The 27,445-nt window shown below is 42.1% G+C and overlaps 1 protein-coding gene across 10 annotated transcripts in view; it reads left to right on the top strand.

Moving 5' to 3' along the window:
* The window catches only part of TBCK (TBC1 domain containing kinase), a 328,992-nt gene that overhangs the window by 71,481 nt on the left and 230,066 nt on the right, over window positions 1–27,445 (top strand). For all 10 annotated transcript variants that reach the window (XM_088479472.1, XM_088479469.1, XM_088479464.1 and 7 more), the window contains 9 exons: window positions 4,026–4,174; window positions 4,297–4,435; window positions 10,940–11,039; window positions 19,619–19,668; window positions 20,161–20,287; window positions 20,714–20,812; window positions 21,234–21,296; window positions 23,845–23,971; window positions 25,483–25,533. In XM_088479472.1, coding sequence (XP_088335598.1) covers window positions 4,026–4,174; window positions 4,297–4,435; window positions 10,940–11,039; window positions 19,619–19,668; window positions 20,161–20,287; window positions 20,714–20,812; window positions 21,234–21,296; window positions 23,845–23,971; window positions 25,483–25,533 — 905 coding nt within the window. The remainder of the gene's footprint in view (window positions 1–4,025; window positions 4,175–4,296; window positions 4,436–10,939; window positions 11,040–19,618; window positions 19,669–20,160; window positions 20,288–20,713; window positions 20,813–21,233; window positions 21,297–23,844; window positions 23,972–25,482; window positions 25,534–27,445) is intronic.

Here is a 27,445-nt window from a genome sequence, read left to right on the forward strand (position 1 = left end):
TATGGTATATCTGTTCCGGCTTTCTTTTCCCCGGCTGGTAAACTTTGTAATTGACCTGTCCCACTCTTTCTAAGATTTCAAAGGGCCCTTGCCATTTAGCCAAAAGTTTATTTTCCACAGTGGGAACCAACACTAACACTCTGTCCCCAGGAGCAAAGCTGCGTAACCGAGCATTGCGGTTGTATACCCTCTGCTGTGCCTGTTGAGCCTGTTCCAGGTGCTCTCTCACTATCTGCACTACCGCAGCAATTCTCTCCTGCATTTGAGAAACATGCTCAATCACCGTTTTGTAAGGACTAGACTGCCCCTCCCATGTCTCTTTGGCAATGTCTAGTAACCCCCTTGGGTGTCTCCCATACAACAAGTCGAAGGGTGAAAACCCGGTGGAGGACTGGGGAACCTCCCTTATGGCCAACAATAAATACGGCAATAAGTAATCCCAATCCCTACCATCCTTGTCGACCACTTTCCTAAGCATGTGTTTTAACGTCTTGTTAAACCTCTCGACCAGCCCATCGGTTTGGGGATGATAAACCGAAGTTCTTAACTGTTCAATTTTGAACAGGCGACATAACTCTTTCATGACTTTTGACATAAACGGTGTACCCTGGTCAGTTAGTATCTCCTTAGGTATACCCAGCCTGCTAAAGACATGAACTAGCTCTCTGGCAATGGTCTTGGTTGACGTATTGCGCAACGGGATCGCTTCCGGGTACCTGGTAGCGTAATCCATTATGACCAGAATATACTGGTGTCCCCTGGCAGACTTCATTAAGGGTCCAACCAAATCCATCGCTATTCTTTCAAACGGCACCTCTATAATAGGCAACGGGACTAGTGGACTTTTAAATTGTGGTCTGGGAGCATGATACTGACACTCAGGGCAGGTTGCGCAAAAGTCAGATACCTCTTTATGGAGCCCGGGCCAGAAAAACCTCTGCATTATTCGCTCAGTGGTTTTCTCTACCCCTAGATGGCCTGCCGTTATATGACCATGGGCCAGATCCAACACTGTTCTTTTGTAGGCTTTGGGAACTATTAGTTGTTCCACAACATCTTCCCCCTTCTTAGTCACCTGATATAACAAATCCTGACACATTGCCATGTGGGGATAGGACAAAGGACTATCAGGATCTACGGGTTTACCATCAACTACTTTTACATTCTCCCTGGCTTTTACCAAAGTAGGGTCATTCAACTGCTCCACGGCAAAGACCTCTCTTCTGACCTCTAAATCAGGCAGACGATCAATTGGCCCAACAACACTTCCCACCTCAATGGGAGGCACATCAGTTTGCGGGCCACCGTCACGCTCCGCATTCTCTAGTTCGCCAATCATAGTAGAAAAAGGGAATAACTCTGACTCAGAAGAAACTCCCTCTTCCACTACATCGACAACCTTCTGAAATGGATCGGGGTTGTTCCCTTCTGGAACAAAACGGCTTTTCCACAACTTCCAGAAGTGAGCAAAGTCTCTCCCCAATATTGCATCGTACATCAGACCATGCACCAAACCCACAGAAACTATAGCAGAACCACATGGTGTCTCGATGTTCACCTCGGCAGTAACATAATATCGCGTATCCCCATGTATGCAGGTCACACCAACAGTTTTCCCCTTATGCCTCAAGGGGTTCACCATCTCAGCTTACATAAGTGTCACCAAGCTACCAGAGTCTAACAGTGCCTCTACTCGGTTGCCATCTAAAGTGAGTACACACATGTGCTTATCAGTCTCAGCATGCCGGTCAGCCGTACAGGCTGTCTGTGCAAAGAAAGACCCCCTGCGGTAGACATGAGCAGTATCACATTGCATAGGTTCAGTTGTAAGTGAACAATTAGCTGCAATATGGCCGAAGCCACCACATCGGAAACACTGAGTCATATTAATGTCTAGTCGTTTACAGGGCAAGAACCTTCCTTGCCTGGCAGGCCTGTCTCCAGGTTCTACACCCTCAGTCTTAGGTACATTCCACCGCCCAGCACCCTTCTCCCCTGGAACAGTCTTACCAGTGTCTGTGGGAGTTCGCCGGTGCGCCATCGGGGCTCGGTGGGGCATACTCATCAGCTCCTCAGCCGCCACGTACCTCTCCACCAGCTCGACCAACTGGTCCGCGGACTTAGGGTCTGCATGGCTCACCCACTTGCGCAGAGTTGCAGGTAACGATCGCAGGTACCGGTCCATCACGACCCTTTCCACGATCTGTGGTCCCGTCAGCGTCTCGGGCTGTAGCCATTGAGGACAGATGGACGAGATCATGCATCTATGAACGTGGAGGCTTGTCCATATGGAATTCCCAGCGGTGGACCCGTTGGGCACGAACAAAGGTGGTGACTCCCAAGCGAGTTAGGATCTCCTGTTTTAGTTTTTTATAGTCCTTGGCATCAGCCAGGCATAAGTCGAAATAGGCCTTTTGTGGTTCCCCAGACAAAAAAGGTGCCACCAGACTTGCCCACTGCTCCTTGGGCCAACTCTCCCTTTCGGCCGTTCTTTCAAATGCGGTGAGATAGGCCTCCACATCATCGCCCGAAGTCATCTTTTGGAGGAAGTGACTGGCTCGTACGGAGTGAGTGGTGGTGGGAGGACCAGTATTAACATCTCTGCGCCGGGCGACCAGGTGCTGTACCACCTCTTTTATGGCCTGGCTGTTTTCCGCTAAGGCCTGGCGGGTTTCCTCGATGGCAACCTGTTGTTGCCCCTGGGCTGTCTACAAGGCCAACAGTTGCACCCTGGTGGATTCCTGCAGAGCCCTGGTAGATTCCTGCTGAGCTGCTGTAGCTTGGAGCAAGGCCTTAATTATGTCCTCCATTTTGTCCTGGGGTGTAGGTTGGAAGCTGAACCTTGCCTCTCTGAGCATTGGCTGACGCCTCCTCTATGGGACTCCAAGGACACAGCGTTATTTCCACACTCACAAATTGGGTATCTGTCCCTTTAATTTTTAAACGGAAAGTTTTCCTCTCGCTGCAACTTCAGTGTGTGTGGGTGCCCGCATTCTCCACCATATTGTGACATAGTCAGATTAGGGGTCCCTCTCCTGGGTAGAGGTCTCCTTCCTTACACACACAGCAGCTGGGAAACAGTACGCCAGTCTGGATTCGAGTACAAGCTGGTCGGCGCCAGTCTTTATTGTGCAAAACAGAAACAACAAAAAGAAACCATAAACATAAATCCTAGCCCTGGCTGGGCTCTAACTTTACAGGTGGTTCCCTCACTACCAGAACCTGGCAGGGCCTAATGCCCTCACCAGCAACAAAGGCACAGCACAACACTCACGGATAGGTTTTCCAAGTGTCTCTGAGCAAACTCCCTGCCTGCTCTCCCAGGTGAGACACTCAGCCCTAAACACACTAGGCTTATATTGGCCACTCTCAGGTGGAAACCCTAACAAGCCTGTTACCAGGCTGCAAGGCCCAAAACCTGGAGTGGCCGTGGGTGGAGCCCTCCCTCTCCTCTCACCCACAACCCCCAGGCTTTTCAAAAAGCCGAGACTCAAGCCTGCTACACTGCAGACTTTCTCCTGGGGGTTTAAAACACATAAGACAGGAATCTGGGACAAATGTACCTGCCACAGACCACTTTACCAGTGATCCTATCACAATATATATATATATATATATGGGATACAGTCAATGTACCGACGGACGGGAAGCCATAGGTACTTTGTGTAAAAAGCAACATTCTGTGAAATGTTAAAACTCTAAGGTGGGGGGGACTTAATTCTGCACAATGTGTCTCTGCGATGTTTAGCTCTACTTTATATGGTCGTCTGACATTGCTAAGTTTCCTGCGCACCTCTATGGGAATGAGGGGAATTTAGTGAAGTTACTGATCAGTTTGTGAGGCACTCTCAGACATCACACTAAAATGAATTCCTCCCCTAGTAGTGGAAGTCTGACTTGGGATCGTATTAACCACAACAGGAACTACTAGGATGTTAGCGGGTAATTCTAGGCCAGACCCATAATGAGTTTCATTATGTCTTTGTGTCCTACTTCTTCTGTACTAACGTGTTTATTCTTTGTAGGCCCACAGCTGGTGATTTGCTTGCAGACAGTGTGTTCGGTGAAATATCTCCCACATACACTCCCTTCCGCCAGCCTGTTAGCCTGTTCTCCTCTGCTTTGAGATGTGCTGACCTCTTTCTGCCTGAAGACATTAGTCTCCTGTGTAAAGGTACAGTGGCTATTTGGAGGATGTGAATGAGTAGTTATGAAGAGACTTTAGAAACCATGAATGTTTCATGAGTATGCAAAAGTAAATGTGGAGCATAAAAATATGTCATCCCATTATTTTAGATGAAGGCAGCGACTTTCTCTCAGAAAGATCCATTGAGGAAGTCTACCATCTCTGGTGCTTGGCGGGAGGAGATTTGGAAAAAGAATTGATCAGTAAGGGAATTATTAGATCCAAACCACCAGTTTGCACATTACCAAAGTAAGTGGAAATATTGATAATAATAACATTTGTGTAGCAATATTATTTTCCAAAGCACTGTCTCAGTCCTTATTGTGCACTAGAACTCCACTGACTCGGTCCATTGTCTTTGAAACTAATCTAGTAAACTACAAGACTGAATATGAGACTCCTCTGCTACATTGATGAGTCCCAATAACTTAATAACAGATTATTGGTGGGATTCTGCCTCAGTATTTGAAGTATTATTTATAGGTGTACACCTAAATGTGATGAGCACTGGCTGGTGTGTCACTGCAATTGTTATTTCCATTACATCATATTTGCATTGTTGATGGGGATTTTTATATTGATTGCTGAATTTTATATATGTAATTTTTCTATAAGCTGTGCCTTTTTCCAGCAGATTTGTATAGGTACATAGCAGGAGTATATGCTGAGTACAGCACATTGGGGCAGTTGTACGAATCTCTGGGAAGTGATAAAGTGGAGAGTGATAAACGACCAAACAATCAGCTCCCAACTGTTATTTTTCAAACACAGCCTCTAACATGACAGTTAGGAGCTGAGTGGCTGGTAGTTTTCTCTGCACTTTATCACTTTCCAGAGCTTCTTACATCAATTAAGCCATACATCTGCCCCATTATTTTGTACAGCTGCTTCCTGTTGTAGTCCTTGACCATTTAAAATATACTTTTAATTTTCTGCATTCTCTGTTTATATGTCTATTTATTGTTAACATTGCTGTTTTTGTATTTACTTTGTGAATATATGTTTATCATTTATTTTGTGTCTTTTAAATATATTTAATTTATATCATGATTGTAGTGTATAGCCTGCTTTGGGAGGTATGTAGGGCAGACAGGATAAGGAGATGTTTAGGAGAACCCTGCGTTTTAGGGTAGTGACCCTTCATCTTATGTTTATTTATTGTGAAATATCCTATTTATATCAAAATACACAATATGTACTAACTTCTGCACAATCTTTGAACAAGCATGAGGATGTGATGTAGAGGTAAAGGTGTTAATAATATGTGATGTTTAGTTATAAATTTAAGTATTTATAACTAAAGCACATAATTCATTAATCAAAAAATCAGAATACTCTTCCTGTCTGGCTATTCTAGTATATAAACTTCCTGTCAGACTAATCTAGTATACAGTATAAAAGCTCCAACAATTGCCATCTAAGCATTGTTACTTGGGTGAGATGGTTCTAACCATACATGGCGTAGGCTGCTGCCTGGGGCACTTCACTGCGTTATTGTGCATTGTTATTTAGAATGCTGATTTGGCTACTTGGTTCTGATGTAAAGGAATATTCATTGTAATCTGTGTTGCTTGACATATAACAACACCTGCTTGGAGATTAGGCAGTTTTGGGATACGGTACATTACTTAAACAGTGCTGTTACAGGCATATATCGCTCTTGCGCTGTCTCTCATTCTCCCACTTACCAATGCCTGGTCCCAATTTTGACAAACTCACTCAAGTATTAATCAGACACATACTCAATGCAGCTAATTGCACCATAGCAACTTATTAGAAGATACTGTAATAGATCCTCCTTCATCCACCGCAGTACACAGTTCCATTTGGCACATGTAGATTATATCACCATCTATTTCCATTAACTCCCCAACAAATTCTCCAGAGTATGGTCTGCATGGATCTCTCATAAGGAGGCCCACATTTTATGTCACTTAGGCTTCCACTCATTACTCCCCATGCCAACAGTTCTCTCTCCATATCCCCCCCTTCCTGTAATAACATTACCTTTCATCTTATCTCTGCCACCTCCTCCTTGTTCCCCTTCCATCCATTTCTCAAATATCTCCAAGCTGTCTAGGGACTAGCATTGTCAGTTTCTTCATAGCAGTACCCTGAATTGGGCTTTTATATACAGTCAGGTGCATAAATATTGGAACATTGACAGAATTTTCATATTTTGGCCTCTATTCACAAACCACAATGGCTTTGAAATGAAACAAACAAGATGTGCTTTAACTGCAGACTTTCAGATTTAATTTGAGGGTAATTACATCCAAATCAATTACAACGGTTTCTATATGTGCCTCCCACTATTTAAGGGGCCAAAAGTAATGGGGCAAACTAAACAATCCTAAATCTAACTTTCACTTTTTAATACTTTGTTGCAAATCCTTTGCAGGCAATTACAGGCTGAAGCCTGGAACGCATAGACATCACCAGACGCTGGGTTTCATCCCTGGTGATGCTCTGCCAGGCCCCAAGAACCCTCCTGCTTGTTCTTGGGGCATTTTCCCTTCAGTTTTGTCTTCATCAAGTGAAATGCATGCTCAATCGGATTCAGGTCAGGGGATTGACTTGGCCATTGCATAACATTCCACTTTTTAGCCTTAAAAAAACTCTGGTTGCTTTTGCAGTATGTTCGGGTCATTGTCCACCTGCACTGTGAAGCGCCGTCCAATGAGTTCTGAAGTATTTGAATATGAGAATATAATATTGCCCGAAACACTTCAGAAGTCATTCTGCTGCTTTTGTCAAAAGTCACATCATCAGTAAATACAAGGGTACCAGTTCCATTGGCAGCCATACATGCCCACGCCATGACACTACCACCACCATGCTTCACTGATGAGGTGGTATGTTTTGGATCATGAGCAGTACCTTTCCTTCTCCATACTTTTCTCTTCCCATCATTCTGGTACAAGTTGATCTTTGTCTCATCTGTCCTTCGGATGTTGTTCCAGAACTGTAATGGCTTTTTTAGATGTTGTTTGGCAAACTCTAATCTGGTCTTCCTGTTTTTGAGGCTCACCAATGGTTTACATCTTGTGGTGAACCCTCTATATTCACTCTTGTGAAGTCTTCTCTTGATTGTTGACTTTGACACATATACACCTACCACCTGGAGAGTGTTCTTGATTTGGCCAACTGTTGTAAAGGGGTTTTTCTTCACCAGGGAAATAATTCTTTTGTCATCCACCACAGTTGTTTTCCATGGTCTTCCGGGTCTTTTGGTGTTGCTGAGCTCTCCGGTGCGTCTTTCTTTTTAAGAATGTTCCAAACAGTTGATTTGGCCACACCTAATGTTTTTGCTATCTCTCTGATGGGTTTGTTTTGATTTTTCAGCCTAATGATGGCTTGCTTCACTGATAGTGACAGCTCTTTGGATCTCATATTGAGAGTCGACAGGAACTGATTCCAAATGCAAATGTCACACCTAGAATCAACTCCAGACTTTTTACCTGCTTAACTGATAATGAAATAACGAGGGAATAGTCCACACCTGTCCATGAAATAGCTTTTGAGTTGATAGTCCCATTACTTTTGGCCCCTTAAAAAGTGGGAGGCACATATAGAAATCGTTGTAATTCCTACACCGTTCACCTGATTTGGATGTAATTACCCTCAAATTAAATCTGAAAGTCTGCAGTTAAAGCACATCTTGTTTGTTTCATTTCAAAGCCATTGTGGTGGTGAATAGAGGCCAAAATATGAAAATCTGTCAATGTCCCAATATTTATGCACCTGACTGTAGGTTTATTTTGACTAGACATTTGTTGTGAAAGTAAGCAAGAAACGTTAAGGGAACGTACAGATGTGTCCGTGCTCATCTAGCTTTAATACGATATGCAGCAAGGTGTGAGTGAGCCGCTAGTTCCCGTGCAACTCTGCCTGTGTCGGGCAGATTTTTTTTTTTTTTGCCGAAACTTCATCTAAGTCGCAATGCAATGAGACTAGGATGCACTAGGAGACTGTGCTGATTAATTTGACATGTGACACTTGTATATCTGTCTGTGACACACTTTTGGCAAAAAAGGAAGCCCAGCCCTATCAGAGTTGCACGGGACCAGGTGCGCCGAGAGGGGCTATTTGGGCAACTGCAGCTACGACCAATGAGGACACATCTGTACCAAACTTCTCCCTAAGTGTTAGACTACTCACCCTTCTTAGACCCTAAACATTGCTGATACAAACTTGCCCCAACTTGCTTTCCATATATTGCTATTTCCGAAGAGATCCTGAAATGAGAGCTATTGTGCTATGAATGCACCTGATTGGCTTACACTGGCCTGTCTGCCATTCCACATTGCATGGCTCTCTAGGCTTCTTAGGCAGAGATTGCGGGAGATTGAGATACTGGGGAGCTAAGTATCCTTAATGACAACGTTCTTTTTCAAAATATTACTTTGTTTTGTATTGAACAGTACAAAAAAAACTACGCCACAGTGAGGATATCACATGTAGGAAAGATAAAATGCAGGTGCACACTGTAAACACTAAAACAGTGATAGTCAAAATAAAGCTGTTATTAACATGGAGTATAAATTAGGTTCTTAATATGTTAGCCACAAATGTTTACCCATCCACCACGTCAAGGTGAACCCTTCCCTAGTACTAACACATTATGTCAAATTATCCAGGACAAAAGTTTTGAGAATGACAAAGTATTGGTTTTCACAAAGTCTGCTGCTTTAGTTTTTAGGATGTCAATTTGCATATACTCCAGAATGTCATGAAGAGTGATCAGATGAATTGCAATTAAATGCAAAGTCCCTCTTTGCCATGACAATGAACTTAATCCCAAAAACAACATTTCCACTGCATTTCAGCCCTGCCACAAAAGGACCAGCTGACATCATGTCAGTGATTCTCCCGTTAACACAGGTGAGAGTGTTGACGAGGACAAGGCTGGAGATCACTCTGTCATGCTGATTGAGTTAGAATAACAGACTGAAAGCTTTAAAAGGAGGGTGGAGCTTGAAATAATTGTTCTTCCTCTGTTAACCATGGTTACCTGCAAGCAAACACATGCAGTCATCATTGCTTGCACAAAAAGGGCTTCACAGGCAAGGATATTGCTGCAAGTAAGATTGTACCTAAATCAACCATTTATTGGATCATCAAGAACTTCAAGGAGAGAGGTTCAATATTTGTGAAGAAGGCTTCAGGGCGCCCAAGAATGTCCAACAAGTGCCAGGACCGTCTCCTAAAGTTGATTCAGCTGAGGAATCGGGGCACCACCAGTGCAGAGCTTGCTCAGGAATGGCAGCAGGCGGGTGTCAGTGCATCTTCACGCACAGTGAGGCAAAGACTTGTGGAGGATGGCCTGGTGTCAAGAAAGGCAGCAAAGAAGCCACTTCTCTCCAGGAAAAACATCACTGACAGACTGATATTCTGCAAAAGGTACAGGGATTGGATTGCTGAGGACTGGGGTAAAGTTATTTTCTCTGATGAATCCCCTTTGATTGTTTGGGACATCTGGAAAAACGCTTGTCCGGAGAAGGAAAGGTGAGTGCTACCATCAGTCCTGTGTCATGCCAACAGTAAAGCATCCTGAGACCATTTATGTGTGGGGTTGCTTCTCAGCCAAGGAAGTGGGCTCACTCACAATTTTGCCTAAGAACACAGCGATGAATAAAGAATGGTACCAAAACATCCTCCAAGAGCAACTTCTCCAAACCATCCAAGAACAGTTTGGTGGCAAACAATGCCTTTTCCAGCATGATGGAGCACCTTGCCATAAGGCAAAAGTGATAACTAAGTGGCTTGGGTAACAAAACATCTAAATTTTGGGTCCCTGGCCAGGAAACTCCCCAGACCTTAATCCCATTGAGAACTTGTGGTCAATCCTCAAGAGAAGAGTGGACAAACAAAAACCAACAAATTCTGACAAACTCCAAGCATTGATTAGTCAAGAATGGGCGGCCATCAGTCAGTATGTGGCCCAGAATTTGATTGACAGCATGCCAGGGCGAATTGCAGAGGTTTTGGAAAAGAAGGGTCAACACTGCAAATATTGTCTCTTTGTGTAAACTTAATGTAATTGTCAATAAAAGCCTTTGACACTTATGAAATGCTTGTAATTTTACTTTAGTATACCATAGTAACATCTGAAAAAGAGCTCTAAAAACACTGAAGCAGCAAACTTTGTGAAAACAAATACTTGTGTCATTCTCATAACTTTTGGCCATGGCTGTATGTAGTCAGCAATGTAGGAACCTGTTCTGATTAAAAACATCTAAGGGCAGATGGGAGGGGTGCTAATACCAAGCAGAAAGAGTCTCAACCTTCAAGTGTACAATATATACACAATTGTAAAGGAAATGGGAAGGGGACTGCACACCCCAATTTTAAACATAAGAGGTGCTACCATACTGAGACTTGTAGTACAATGCAGGAAAAAGAAAATGCAAGTGCGCACACTAAGTACTAAGAACAATGATAGTCAAAATAATCCTGATAAACTCTACAATTAACATGGAGTATAAGTGAGGTTCTAAGTACTTGTTTGGCCAAAAATGTTTGCCCATCCCCCACGTCAAGGTGAACCCCATAAGATGGGTCCCTAACATCCCTAATACTGAAACATGATGTCAATTTATCCAGAATTTACCTATAATCGTGCCCATTCAAATATGTAGACCTCAATGTTAGAATATCACTTGTACTAGATGTGCTATAATGCTTACACGTAGTATTTGTAAGATGCAGGTGCATTGCTTTTCTCATTTATAACACATCTTTGTAATTTAGCCTTCTGTTGGAAGATGGAGAAAGCTTTGGTCAAGGTAGAGACAGAAGTTCCCTCCTGGATGACACAACAGTGACGCTATCCCTGTGCCAGCTTAGAAATGTAAGAAATTTGTTTTTTAGTCTTTAAAAAACTGTTTACTTACCAAATTTCCATCTTCAAGGTGGAACGCAATATGCATGTCCTTTGAAAGTGATTGATATGGAAACCAGCAGTGATATTTCCAGTGCCTGTATTGTTTTACAGCTGTGCTAAAGTAACAAAATGAATGACTTAATAATAATAAAAAAATAAAAAATAGACACCTAGTAGATGTTCTTGGTGCAACGGGTGGTGTTGCCCGTAGCTACCAGTCAAATGTTTGCTCTCGGTTTTTAAGCTGGACTATAAAAATGATCTAAATCGCTTGCTATAGCCATCATCACCTTTATTCCTTTGCATCAGTGATCAAAAATATCCTCGCATGTATATTGTATGTAACCTGCACTTTTTATGATGGAGTAATTGAGTCTTTCTGTACTTTCACTTATAGATGCCTTCATTAAATTTGTCAGGGAATAAGATTGCACTGTCTCCAGGAATGTATATAGAAATTGGGGTTAATAATGAGGCACTTCCTATTGACCAATTGAGGATGCCTAGATCCAATCATTCACTAAAGACAATAATAGTGTTCACTAACATTTCTTACAGAGCTGCAGGCAGTTGACCACAACATTTATTAGTTTATTGGTGCTCATAAAATTTGATGTGAATAATGTATCCTTATGTTTGGCATTGTTTTTTGCAAGCGTTTCATGTTAGTGAGGATCTCTCTGACACTCCCATTAATATTTTTCATTCAGATTCCTAGACTGACCAGGGTAAAAGTTAGATACGTGTATAGTCATCAAGTATTTATATAGTACATGTCATCCAGTGGGTATTTACTATATATACATATATTTAAATGATGGACAGTACCAGTAATGGGCAGGGAGGGACAAGTGCAGTTCTACTATGTAGGATTCAGAAGAGGAGGATGGTCCAAATCAAAACCTCATGGTGAGCCTTTAAATGCCATTATTAAATGTTTGGCCCTGATTCAGAGCCGCTCGTAAGCAGCTGCTCGTTCGTTCTGACCGATGTTCGCACATCTGCGCATGCGTACGGATTTTAATACGCATGCTCGAACCAGTCAGTGCAGCCGAAAATCGTTTGTTCGCTATATAGCGAATGCCTGCTATTTTGAGTGACAGAAGGAGGCGTATGTGGGTGGTAACAGGGGAAGGTGCTTGAAAATGGGGGTGTGGAATTCAAACGCAGGCGTGCTTAAAGGTCAAAACGGGCGTTTTAAGGGAGTGCATAATTAATACAGCAGCGTCATTGACCACGTCACTTGGTTTTTTTTTACTCAGAACTGCTCGCAAAATAGCGGTTGAAAAAATCAGCCACAAGAATAGCGAGCAGTTCATACGAGCTGTTCGATGTACTCGATTAATCTAATAAATAGCGGACATGACGTATGGTGCGAGCGGCAAGGGGGCGTATTTTTAAAAATTACAACCGCAAGTTTTGCTCGCTCGTTCAGACTTAGAGGCGTGAACAGACCGCAAACGGTTCATTTGAATAGCCACCCCTTGTTTTAGAACGAACGACCGCAAATAGCGAGCGGCTCTGAATGAGGGCCTTAGTTAGCAGATGTCAATTATAATTACACTCTAACATGTAGCTATTTTCACCACTTCACCACTTTTAAAATAGCCAAAATATGGCATGTGGTTTAATGTATAATAAACAGGTAATAGAAGCAGTGTCTGAAGCTACGCTAATCTTGAACATTCTAATTCAACCAATAAATCTGCACAAATATGTTACATGCCATAGTGCTTACTGCACAAATGGTTGTTCATGTTTCAGACATATACAAGAGCTGTTAAATATAAAGGCATTCTATTGTCTTTACTGTCTATCAGGGTAGGTCTGTTCAGATTCCTTAATGCATTATCTGAACTAACAATAGGCCAATTTTTACGAACTGCCTTTGCAAAAGCTGTGACCTTTGTGTATAACTGAGTGGTTACTACCAATCTGTTCTATGTGGATTGTTCATCCCAAGTGCTCCTGTTAATAACAAGTGTCGTACTCTCATTAGACACCTTTCAGTGATCCCCTTTTCTGCAAATTAAGTAAATACTGTGGAGCAATTAGTGTTAGTAAGTGACTTTAGTCGTCACATCTGGCACATGCTCAGTGCAGTGGAATGCATGCTGGTCATACTTGCCAACTCTCCCTGACTCCCTGAAGAGTCTAGTAATCTCCCTAAGTGTACCTTACCCCCATTATGTAGCTGTTATCAGAATCACTTTATTGGCCAAGTATACAGCAGTATACCAGGAATTTAGCTCTGGTTTACTTTGCGCCAGAAACCCACATAAATGAACAGCTCACATTCCAATCACAATACATACGACAATATATATCTTAACAGACAATAAAATAATTGTATCTTATTTTTAATACAATACTACTAGACTAGATAGACCCTTCAGTCAATTGTTCAACACACGAATGGCCTGCGGAAAAAAACTATTAGGATGTCTAGAGGTTCTTACAGGAAGCGCTCTATAGCATCTGCCTAACGGAAGCAGTTGGAACAGGGAGCAACCTGGATGTGACTGATCCCTTACGATATTACTTGCCGTATATACTAGCTGTTATATACCTGAACAAAAATCAGAGATATATACAGTCAAATGGTCTAATCAGTGCCATTTCCCTGCATTGGTTATAAGGCACAATGGGCCTGATTCAGAGCCGGACGCAATTAGCGCTCGCTCGCCCAGAAAATAGGGTTGGCTATTCAAATGAACCGTTCGCTCTTTGCGGTCTGTTCACGCCTCTAGGTCTGAACGAGCGAACAAAACTTGCGGTCGTTTTTTGGGAAACTACGCCCCCTGGCCGCTCGCATCGTACGTCATGTCCGCTATTTATTAGATTAATCGAGTACATCGACCAGGGTATGAACTGCTCGCTATTCTTGTGGTTGGTTTTTGCTACCACAATTTTGCGAGCAGTTCTGGCTATTAAATAACCCAGTGACGTGGTCAATGACGCTGCTGTTTTAATTATGCACACCCATAAAACGCCCGTTTTGACCTTTAAGCACGCCTGCGATCGGATCTCCACTCCCCGTTTTCAAGCACCTTCCCCTGTTACCACCCACATACGCCTCATTCTGTCACTCAAATTATCAGGCATTCGCTATTTTGCGAGCACATGAATTTCGGCCGCACTGACTGGTTCGCACATGCGTATTACGATCCGTACGCATGCGCAGTTGGGCAAACATCGCTCGGAGCAAACGAGTGGCTGCTTACGAGCGGCTCTGAATCAGACCCCATGATCCTTGGCCACTTATATGGAGCCCCTTGTAAAACACAATACATGAACAAGCCCTGAAAACTATCAGTGTGTTTTTATGAACAGATCTTACTAACTGCTTTGGAGCTCGTTTATGTTTGGATGTAAGTCAGGTTTATGACACGCCTCTCAGCTGTAGCAGTACACACCCACCTTACTGCCACACTCATAGGTGGTGCTTTCACATCTCCCTGAAATGCTTTTTCAAAAGTATGCAAGTATGGTGCTGGAAACCTGCTACAGGTGCATGGACTGATCGCACAGTGTTTTAGAGAAGTGCTGGGTGATCTTTCACAATGGTGATGCTGCATGTGAAAGGTGGTTGCTGTGAAGCTGGTGGCCTTGAAAATGGACTGAGAGTGGTCCGAAACGATGACATACATGCTGACATAAAAGCCTATGGGGCGGTGATGATGTACACAGTGATATGAATAACAAATGATCGCTATTTTTCATGACATATTGAGAATCTTTAAAAGTGAAAATTATTAAAGTGATTATATTTCATGTGGATTGGTGAGTGCCCAGTTTTTGAAACAGACTATTGTGGTTTCAGTCATTTGTGCTGGGACAGTACAAGGCACCCCTATAGATGGACTTAAGGTGCATACACACTAGGCGATCAGGAAAGACCGTACGATTACGACATCGTAATCGTACCATCGTTCCTGATCCCCTGTAGTGTCTGCACTGAACGATCAGTCATTCAGTGCAGGCACAGTCCATCATTCCTGAACATGCCAATCTGTCGTTATCGTCAGATTGTGCTGCATGTTCAGGCGATGGACAATGTCGGAAACGACCAGCGGGAGTGCGCATCGCTGGTCGTTTCCGACATAAAACTACACGATTTGTGCACGATTACTGACCGACTGCACGATTACGATGTCGTAATCGTGCAGTCGCTCAGTAATATCGCCCAGTGTGTACCCACCATTAAAGGAGGAGTGCACATAGCTTGGAACTTGGTGTGTGTATGTATGTGTGTGTGTGTGTATATATATATATTAGGGGTGAGCGGTTTCGGTTTTACTCGGATTTACTCGGATCTTTAAACGGCATTTTATTGGCTATCGCCTATCATGTGTTTTGGGTAGCCAATATAATAAATCCGAATTTGCGGTAAAGTGGCGATAAGAACCGAGTAAATCCGAGCCTGCACATCCCTAATATATATATACACACATATATATATATTACCAGTCAAAAGTTTGGACACACCTTCTCATTCAATGGTTTTTGTGTATTTGAATTATTTTCAACATAGTAGATTAATACTGAAGACATCAAAACTATGAAAGAACACATATGGAATTATGCTGTCAACTAAAAAGTGTTAAACAAATCAAAATATGTTTATATTTTAGATTCCTCAAAGTAGCCCCCTTTTGCTTTGATGACAGCTTTGCACACGCTTGGCATTCTCTCAATCAGTTTCCTGAGGTAGTCTCCTGGATTGGTTTTGAATTAACAGGTGTGCCTTGTCAACAGTCAATCTGTGGAATTACTTGCCTTCTTATTGTGTTTGAGACCACCAGTTGTGTTGTGCAGAGGTAGGGTTAGTATACAGTGGACACAACTATTTGACTACTGCTGTAATCCATATTATGGCACCAACCACTCAACTCAGTAAAGAGAAACGACAGTCCATTACTTTAAGACATGAAGGTCAGTCGATACGGAAAATGTCAAGAACTTTGAATGTATCCTCAAGTGCACTTGCAAAAACCATGAAACGCTATGATGAAACTGGCTCTCATGAGGAAAAGGAAGACCAAGAGTTACCTCTGCTGCAGCGGATAAGTTCATTAGAGTTACCAGCCTCAGAAACCACTAGCATGGCGGAGGAGGTGTGATGGTGTGGGGGTGCTTTGCTGGTGACACTGTTGGTGATTTATTTAAAATTCAAGGCACACTTAACCAGCATGGCTACCACAGCATTCTGCAGCGCCATGCCATCCCATCCCATCTGGTTTGCGCTTACTGGGGCCATCATTTGTTTTTCAACAAGACAATGACCCCAAACACACCTCCAGGCTATGTAAGGACTACTTGACCAAGAAGGAAAGTGATGGAGTGCTGCGTCAGATGACCTGGCCTCCACAATCACCGACCAAACCCAATTGAAGTATTGGATAATATTATGTTGAGTACCATGTGCACTGGACGTGGTTTCAAGTTTGAGGGTGTTTGGGTGTGCTGCTGGTAAAAGAACAGAGGTTGCCTATCCTCTCGTAATAAATGGAAAAAAGGGGATTTACCGTGCTCGCTCTTGGTGAATGGTGTGTGTCTGATGTGTAAGGTAACACTATCTATATGGGATAGATCACTATTACACATATAGGGAAGGGTCTAGGTATACACCAGTGAAAAGAGAATAGTGGTATCAAATCTTTACTATGCCGTCATAAATAACCAATACAAAATTGTATATTATGTAAAATAGGAGATCTATATTGTCATAAGATATCTCCTGTAATCACAAAACGGTATGAACCATGTACATAAAAAAGAACAATATGCATAAATGTGCTAATTGCAGTACATTTTCCAGCAATGGCTACAGTTGGTGGCCACTTTACCTGGGTTGGTCCTTAAGTGGTTGGGCCAAGTGGATCAGGTAACTTTGAATGTCTATGCGTCCTTCAGCGGTTTTTGAGTATCTGTTATGACAGATAGTGATGATGGTAGTGAAAATGACATAAGTAAAAAAGTCTAATGAACTTGTTGCAGCGGCGCCCCGCTGTGACTGATAGATGATTAGTCCATGTGACGATCAGTGTGGTGCAGGACAGATGTATTACTGGTGGGTTAGGGTGAACTGGCACAGTACTATGGCGGGGTCTCCGGACTGCGTTGCCTTGCCAGACCGCCAGGCACTTGAGTCAGTCTGAATGAGGGACGTCCCTGGAGCCCAGTGGTCGCGGGGGTGCTGCCGTCTGGGGAGGGGGAGTTCGGACTCCAAAAAGGAAAGGTGAAGTGTAAAAAGGTGTAGGATAAATAAGAGCACTTTACTATATGCAGCAGCTGCTCTTATCTATTCTGCACCTTTTTACACTTCACCTTTCCTTTTTGGAGTGATGCCCTGGGGTGGCTCAGCTGGGCTGGTTTTGGGGGGTGTCCTGCGGTCTGGATTTCAACCCCAGTATGTTAGGGACCTACCCTCAGAGGTTACCTGGGTGCGGTGGGTAGGCCCATAACCATGGCCATGATTATGCCAAAACCTCTTTTATTATTTGCAAAATTCTATTGCAAAATGTGTTGTTATATATAATGAGTAATGTTGGAGTTGTGCATCTGTAATTCTTTTTTGTGTGTTTGCAACAATAGTCTCCACAGGTAGCACCTCCCATTATATATATTTTCAGGGTGTGCAGTCTAGGGCCCCCTTTACACATATTCTATTTAGTGTGCTCCTATGCACACCTGAAGGTATGAGACGCCTTCAATCTAGGCTAGCACCCCTTCCCACCTGTCCCTTATTGGTTTTTAGCAGGGATCTGGCATTTTGACTGCACTTTAGTAAGAGGCACAATCTAGGTAAGTCCTAAAAATTTGTATACCTTATTTTTGAAAGAAAAGCACTGTTTTTTTTTTAAATGAAGATAACATTAAATTTATCAGGAATACACTCTATACATTGTTTATGTGGTAAATGACTATACTGCTGCAAACGTCTGGTTTTTAAAGGAATATCTACATAGGTGTATAGAGGCCCATTTCCAGCAACCATCACTCCAGTGTTCTAATGGTACATTGTGTTTGCTAAGCGTGTTAGAAGACTAATGGATGATTAGAAAACCCTTGTGCAATTATGTTAGACCAGCTGAAAATGGGTTTGCTTGTTAGAGAAGCTATAAAACTGGCCTTCCTTTGAGCTAGTTGAGTATCACATTTGTGGTTCGATTATACTCTCCAAATGGCCAGAAAAAGAGAACTTTCATGTGAAACTCGACAGTCTATTCTTGTTTTTTGAAATGAAGGCTATTCCATGCGAGACATTGCCAAGAAACTGAACATTTCCTACAACGGTGTGTACTACTTCCTTCAGAGAACAGCACAAACTGGCTCTAACCAGAGTAGAAAGAGAAGTGAGAGGCCCCGGTGCACAACTGTGCAAGAAGACAAGTACATTAGAGTCTCTAGTTTGAGAAATAGACGCCTCACAAGTCCTCAACTGGCAGCTTCATTAAGTGGTACCCGCAAAACGCCAGTGTCAACGTCTACAGTGAAGAGGCGACTCGGGGATGCTGGCCTTCTAGGCAGATTGGCAAAGAAAAAGCCATATCTGAGACTGGCCAATAAAAGGAAAAGATTAATTTGAACAAAAGAACACAGACATTGGACAGAGGAAGATTGGAAAAAAGTGTTATGGACAGACTAATCGAAGTTTGAGGTGTTTGGATCACACAGAAGAACTTTTGTGAGACGCAGAACAAGTGAAAAGATGCTAGAAGAGTGCCTGACGCCATCTGTCAAGCATGGTTGAGGTGATGTGATGGTCTGGGGCTGCTTTGGTGCTGGTAAAGTGGGAGATTTGTACAATGTAAAAGGGATTTTGAATAAGGAAGGCTATCACTCCATTTTGCAACGCCATACCCTGTGGACAGCGCTTGATTGGCGCCAATTTCCACCTCCAACAGGACAATGACCCAAAGCACACCTCCAAATTATGCAAGAACTATTTAGGGAAGAAGCAGGCAGCTGGTATTCTGTCTGTAAAGGAATGGCCAGCGTAATCACCAGATCTCAACCCCATTGAGCTGTTGTGGGAGCAGCTTGACTGTATGGTACGCAAGAAGTGCCCATCAAGCCAATCCAACTTGTGGGAGGTGCTTCAGGCAGCGTGGGGTGAAATTTCTTCAGATTACCTTACCAAATTAACAGCTAGAATGCCAAAGGTCTGCAATGCTGTAATTGCTGCAAAAAGAGCATTCTTTGACGAAAGCAAAGTGTGAAGGACAAAATTATTATTTCAAATAAAAATCATTATTTCTAACCTTGCCAATGTCTTGACTATATTTTCTATTCATTTTGCAACTCATTTGATAAATAAGTCAGTTTTCATGTAAAACATGAAATGTCCGGGTGACCCCAAACTTTTGAACTGTGTGTGTGTGTGTGTGTGTGTGTGTGTGTGTATATATATATATATATATATATATATATATATCTCGTATGTATAATCCTAAAATTGTAATTCTCTCTAGTTATTGATTAAATAAAATTTAATGTTAATCGTGTCACTACATATTTGTCTTCATATTTTCACATTTTAGAGATTGAAAGATGTACCTGGGGAAGCATTTTACCCATTATTAGGAGAAGAGTGAGTATAGCCTTATTTTTGTTATTCTGTAATGGTTGCAGATATAGTAAATCCAATGAGTAGAGTGCACATCAGTTAAATAGCCGTAAGGTGCCAGAATGAGATCATTAGATCTTTTTCCCTCGCACCCTATAGAGGTGTACATGAGAATGTGTGATGTTAGCCTGCCATTACTCTCTGAGGTGTGTGCAGCACATTGCCACCTCACAGCTCTAATAATTGATTTGCCCCGTTAGCCACAAAACTCATTTTTATGTTACCTGGAACACATACTGTATGATTCCACTAACCTGAAAGCAGATACATGACAAAGCCAAATGTTAAGTGTCGTATTAATATTGCGCTGATCCTCTTTATTAATGATACATGAAGGACCCTGTCTAGAGAGTGAGAGGATACAGGGACTGGTGCTTAGCTGCAGAGAGGACATGGGGAGCGAGTGTTTATATAACAAGCTTCTAATTTGTGCTTTTCGGTCTAATCGCTTTTCAGCCAATCAAACTTCCCTCATTCTGGTAGTAACAATGAGCTCTCTACCTCCACCCTCCCTCTGATAATCAGGGAGAGGGACACAGAGTATCAGCTCAACAGGATTGTCTTATTTGATAGGTTACTTAAGGTAAGTACTTTTACATTATTGTATTATACTGAGTGAATCAGACATATATAAAGAGTGGGATTTTTCATGGACCACACACATATTAAATGCATGAGCTCGAAGACCTGTTCTTCTTTAGTTTTCTTCAGTTGCACAAAGCTGACGTTTCATGCAAACAGTAGTGTTGCTCATAGCCTCCTGCAGTACCTCTTACCTACAGTTTGTGTATGATTGTGTAGTGGGGTAAGGGGATTTCACACTTATTCCTATAATTTTTGGCTATGATAACTTTGGCATTTTAGCAGCACTTTTACTGAGTCATTTCAGACGGATACAATATTGTGAGTTTATGCATCGTAATAAAATCCTATCTTGGTGTTACGGGTAGACTGTACTTCATGTAACATATTTGATCTATGGTAAGAGCTGCTATGCTTTGTGTTAAAGGCTTATCCGTACAAGAAAAATCTTATTTGGAAAGAAGCCAGAGTGGACATCCCTCCCCTTCTGAGAGGTCTAACATGGGCAGCTCTGCTGGGTGTGGAGGTGAGAACTAAATAATAATTGCTTCTTAAAATAGGTATAAATTGCATTTTTTAGTTAGGTCTGCACAGATTATATGTCCCTGCTTGCAGCAGGACTTAATATGATTGACAGTGGTGGACAGGAAATGCCATAATTTTAATTGCGGATCTTCGCAGATCTGGTTAGGGCTGTGCCACATATTAATTAATCCAGTATTGCTCATAGTGTTTTTCCAGGAAGCCACACAGTGGAAATTCAGATTCATGTCAGGTACTTTACTGAGATAATTTACCTTGGTGCCAAAACAATAGGTCCCCAGTATATTCATTTATACATAATGTTACATGCAGCATTTGTAACCTCTAGTATAAAGACAGTGATTCTTGGAATATAATTAATTATTTAGCAGTTTTAATATTTCTTTTCATTTAAAATTTTCAAGGGTGCAATCCAAGAAAAATATGACGCTACAGATAAGGACACACCCATACCTACAGATCGTCAGGTAATTTTATTAGTTCTGTTCATTATTATATATTTGTTGTTACACAATTAGAAATGTTACTGCATTATTTTTAAAAGATTGAACCAAGGGGCTCACAAAGCAAATCCTCTCTACATTTACTTCTTGGTCCAGGGATTCTAAACTGGTGTCTAACTTAATATTGATGGCTACAAATGAAGTGTAATATTTTTAATAATTATAGCTTTTAAAAATCCAGGCACTTGTTCCAAATGATCTTAAAATACAATTAATAAGTAATTGTATTATTTGATGGTCCCATAATCTGCATTTGTGTACTCTTTCTGTTCAAGGTACAGTACACCTCATACTGAACAGTTTCTTTCTTGGGGTTCTAAAATCATCGAAACATTGACAGTTGGGAACCCAGAACAATGGCACCTAACACACTTGGGAACCCAGTTTCCCAAAAAATGGCTGAGCACTATGGCCTTCACTCAGAGGCGGCCGTACGGTCTACGACCGCACGACCGCCTCGATGTTTGTCAAGGTCGCATGCGCACGAGGGAGCCGGCTCCTTCGTGCGCATGCGTGAGACCCGCTACGACCGACAGCGCCGGTCGTAGCAGGTCTCTTTTCAAAGGGGGCGAGCTGTCGATGTTGATTGACAGCTTGCCCCATTTGGAAGGCGGGCCGGGGGGGTGGCAGGCCAAACGGAGGCGTTCCCTAGTGATGTCAGTGGAGAGTTTCCGGCTCTGACAAAGCCAGAAGCTCTCCGGGGCTTACGACAAGTGAGACCCTACCCTAGGGTCTCGTCGTAAGCCCCGATGGTCGCGATGGTCTCTGACCATCGCGACCATCACCCTAGCGGTCGTTAGAGCTGTGGGTGTAAACCCACAGCCTAACGACCGAAACAGAGGCGGGCGGTCAGGATGCAAGCGGCCGCCCAGTTTCTGAGCGACCGCTTGCATTTTCCGACCGCCTCTGAATGAGGCCCTATATCTCATGAGTATGTGTATATAAGGCACCACATACTTTGCAGCGCCATATATACAGATGTAACCACATACACCTATCCTCAAATCGCGCCAAATAGCCCTGTTTAGTGCACCACAGACTTTGCTACTTAGCTGCGCCAAAACACTATTCCTAAGTACTGAGACGTAAAGTTGATGAAAAAGTACACAATCTAGGTTAAACATGCAAAAGACAGGTCCGATATAAGTGGCCTGTGCCATACATCTTAATGCTTAATCTGCAACTTGATACAAATTTATTTGCACAAAAAAATGAATCCTAAGTACCTAGTACACTATTTGCAAAATTGAGGAAAAAGTAGCAACAATTAGGTAAGAGTACATAGCACAGGAATCGTGGCATGTGGCACAAGAAGGATAGCTGTATGAGGACACATCTATATTAATACAGATATAACATACAAGGGATATAGTTTATACAGAATAAAGAGTTCATGGATGTTCGGAATGCCAATTTACAGCTGCCATCTTCTTGTGGACAGTGAACAGGCAGAATATTGTTGAAGTTACAAAGATGGATGGATACATGCTTAGGAGACAGCATGAAGGGTTAGTCTGGTGAGAAAAGAGAAGGATAGATTTGGTCTGGTTAGTGGGGAGGAGGGAGGGTGATGGTGTGAAGCAGGGAAGACTTGTGAGTAGAGAGACAGAGAGTCTGGTGGAATGAATATGTGTTGTGGTCTTGTTGGGTAGGGTATAAAAGTTAGGGTCTGGCATGGCGAGAAGAGGAAGGCTGGAGGTATGGTGAATGGGGGAAAAGTTTTAAATAGTTATCTTAATAGCAGGTAGATATGTGGTGAGATTTATGGAAGGGATGAAGTTTGTGGAAGTTATAAGGAACGTGAGCATATGTGGAGAATAGAATGGGGTTCTAGGTTAGGGCATGAGTCATCTTCCGCCAGGAAGAGGCAGTGGAGAGTGAGGAAGAGGAATACAGAGGGAGACGAGGATCAGAGTGTAGTGGGATTGATTAAAGGATGGGCAGTGGTGGTGGTGACTGCAGTTTAGCATTTAGAGTAGGGGATTACTAGCTAGTAGTGAGAGATTGGTTCGTGGAAGATTGATGGGTAAAAGCTGTACATGGTAGCTGTAGTAACAGAAGTGGAGCTCACTCAGAGCAGGAGCACAGCTAATACTTATAATAATGTAGTACAGCTAATGCTTATAATGTAGTACAGCTAATTCTTATAATAATATAGTACAGCTAATACTTCTAATAATGTAGTACAGTAGCTTGGATATACTGTATAAGAGCAGTAATGAAGTGACACATCAAGCACACAGAATAACAATACAATAGTGTAGCTAACACCTTTTGGCAGTAGTTTATAGTAAGAAGTCAAAGGAACAATATAATATCTTATATGCATATTATCTAGTGGATTTTCTACTATTATAGTAAACTTAAAGAACATCCATATAGTTTATATTGCTGTTTTTTATGGTTTTGTCTATTCTCATTTAACAAATACATCTTTTTACTTTACATACAGTGAATACATATTGTTGTATGTGTCGGAGATGAGGCTTTTGTTATACTGAATGTCTTGCAGATTGAAGTAGATATCCCACGGTGCCACCAGTATGATGAGCTGCTGTCCTCACCTGAGGGACATGCAAAGTTTCGAAGGGTGCTGAAAGCTTGGGTGGTATCACATCCAAACTTGGTATATTGGCAAGGTAAGTAGTGCACACCTCACAGGAGTCTGTTAGATGGATGTTTATTTAAATCTAGATGTTAAGTATTAACCCTGAGAGCAATTTATCCTGAAGCAGTGCTTGTCAGAAGTTGGGTTATCCATCTGAATATATAATAACTCTGATATCAGTTATGGGCAACATGCTTCTTCCCACCAATTATTTCCAGTCTAATGGATTTAAAGAAACCTATTTATATAAAAATGTGATCAGAAAGATATAATGTACATTCTGTGACATTTTCTGCTACAAACAGCATTTTAAACACCAAAATGAAGCTTCAGCATTGTTCCTGCTGGCATTCCAGTTAAGACCTTCTATCTGTGGGCTAAGAATTCCTGTCACACCTCTCTCTGCACCACACTCTCTGCACCAGTCCCTTTCTCAGGTGCACATCCAAGTACTTTACTTCTCTGACAGATTTTAGAAAGAAAGAGGGTGGGAGGATGATGACAAGAGTTAAGGTACACACTGGCCCTCCAAGGTCTACCAAACACTGCCAGCTGTGTAATACCAGGTTCACTGTGTCCAACAGAAAGGTCTTTACCTAATGATGGATCATAAAACATTCAACAGTGACCTTAGTTGTTAAACTGTTTAGCAGTGCACCTCAAAGTGACTATAGGGGGTATATTTCATAAAGTGCAGGATTTTAGAAGTGGAGTTGTTGCCCATAGCAACCAATCAGATTCTACTTATAATTTATTTAGCACCTTCTAAAAGATAAGACAGAATCCCGGTGCCAGTTACCTGATGGTGGCATCCTGACGGTAAGTATTGGGGTTAGTGTTAGGCACTAGGGGGAGGGTTAGGGTTAGGCTGCCGGGGGAAGGGGGGGGTTTAGAGTTAGGCTGGGTGGGAGTGGTTAGGTTTAGGCTATGGGAGGGGGGGGGTTAGGGTAAGGCTGCGGGGAGGGAGAGGTAGGGTTAGGATACTTACCTGCAGGTGTTGGTATTCTAAAACCTGTTGGGATGCCGTTGCTGTGATTCTAGCCGCGGGCATCATGAGTGCCAGCATCCCGTACCCGACCCATGGGCAGCAACTTCTAATAATCTGCACTTCAGTATGTATACCTCTAGGAGTATGAGACCTGCAGGACTCCCTAAGCTTCTGTTTTTCTTTCTACCACTGCACCTATGCCTCACCAGCTCTGTTTCTTGAGTCCATGCTCCTGGGAACTGGCCTTCTTCACATGGGTGCTACTGTCACTGATGCAATTCTATGTTCTGTTCATACTTTGTCAATTTGTTGTTTTACTCATTGTATAATTTTCTATTGTGTAATTATATATTATTTGTTGTCTGTGCTTTGTTTAGTAGTTTTCTTCTTTCTCATTTTCTGACATTTCCAGATAATAAAAAGGATGTCCCACATATATGCTTTACCAACATCAACTGATAGTAATTTTAATTCTATATAGCCAATTGCTAATTCAAAACACAGTGAACATGTAAAGAATGCTATTTAAATGTGTGTGTCTTTTATGTTGTTAGGCTTGGATTCACTGTGTGCTCCCTTCCTTTACCTGGATTTTAACAATGAAGGTAAGTGTCTATTACTTTTAAAGTGGTTTATTTAAAATAGATTTTAGTTACATTCAAATTTGTGTGTAAAAGTTCCAGGAACTTAATATCATTTAAGATATTTGTGACCATGTTCTCCTAAACACTAGCCTAATTTTTTTTAAAGGGCGATAATAAAGAACACAAGCTTTCAATCATATCATATAGCAAGTACAATTAAAAATTTCAAATATCTTTTCTGTTAAAGTATGGAGACTTTTACACATGCACTCAGCAGGCACTTTATTAGGTATACATTTCTAAGGCTGGGGAGGTTCCCCTTTTTTGCCCCAGAACATCCTGAATTCTTCATGACATGGCTTTAACCAAGTTCTGGAAACATACCTTAGAGATTCTGGTCCATGTTAATATGATAACTCCACACAATTGCTGCAGATTTGTTGGCTACACATTCATGCTGGGAATCACCCTTCCACCACATACCAAAGGTGCCCTTTGGATTGAGATCTGCTATTCATGGGAGAAGTTGGAATACACTGAATTCATTGTCATGTACATGAAACCAGCTAGAGATGGCATGTGTATTCTGACTTGTGCATTCTCCATGCTGGAGGTAGCCGATAGAAGATGGGTAGACTGTAGCCATAAAGGAATGCACGTGGTCAGCAACATTACTTAGATAGGCTGTGACTGTTAAACCATGCTCATTTGGTATTAAGGAGCCTAATGTGTACAGAGAGAACGCTCTCCACACAATTACACCACAAGCACCAGCTGTTTTGTTTGGCACAATACAGGATGGATCCATGGGATGTTTATACCAAATTTTGACCCTTCCCCCTGCATGTTGCAGCATAAATAGAGACTCATCATACCAGGTAATGGGTTTCCAGTCTCTGATGGTGCAATGTTGCTGAGCCTGTGCCCACTGTAGCCTTGTTTGCTGTTCTTAGGAGAACGGAGTGGAACCTGGTTTGAACTGCACTGGAGCCCTTTCGCTTGAAGGTTCGATGTGCTGTGTGTTCAGAGATGTTATTTTGCATACCACTGTTGTAAAGCATGGTTATTTGTGTTACTGACAACATTCTGCCAGCCATTCTTCTCTAACCTCTCTCATTAACAAGGTACTTTCACCCGCAGAACTGCCACTTACTGGACATTTGTTGTTTTGTGCACCACTAGACATTGTAGATCAGCAGTTTTGGAGATACACGAACTACTCTGTCTGGCACAAATTCCACTATTAAAGTCGCTTATATCACATTTTTTGTCCATTCTGGTGCTTCGTCTGAGCAATAACTGAACCTCTCAACCATGTCTGCATGGTTTTATACATTGAGTTCCTGCCTCATGATTGGCTGATTACATACTAGCATTAATGAGCAGGTGTACCTAGTGTGGCCACTGAGTATATTTTACAAATATTTTTAGTTGCTCTTTTATTTAGGTTAATTTTGTATCTGCTGGCGACTGTAAATTATTTAAGGTGTAGGTGAGATATAAAGTAATCATTGTGACCTTAGATAATAGCGTTGGAAGAGCTGTGTTTCAATACTTTTGCTAGTGTTACCTGCATTCTACCCATTGAGTCAACAGATTGCCATTACAAGGCCTCCGAGGAAGTGGATTTACCAAACTTTGCAAAACTTGTTTCCGTATCTAATGGTGCATACACACGGTCAGATATGTCTGATGAACGATTGAACGATTTTACCAATGATTTGAACGATTTTAGACTGTATTAAAATGAATGGAATTGTCCAAATCTGACCTCAAATACATCAGATGTCAGATATTGTTATCTGGCATGCGGGAACGCACATCGGTCATCGTTGCAGGCTCAGTGTCAGATTTTCTCTCAGATATGAACGATTGCACGACTTTTAAAATCGTTATCGTTCAGATCTGACAGAAAATCTGACCATATGTATGC

Source organism: Taudactylus pleione, unplaced genomic scaffold (assembly GCF_031769625.1).
Source record: "Taudactylus pleione unplaced genomic scaffold, aTauple2 ptg000236l, whole genome shotgun sequence".
Taxonomy (NCBI): domain Eukaryota; kingdom Metazoa; phylum Chordata; class Amphibia; order Anura; family Myobatrachidae; genus Taudactylus; species Taudactylus pleione.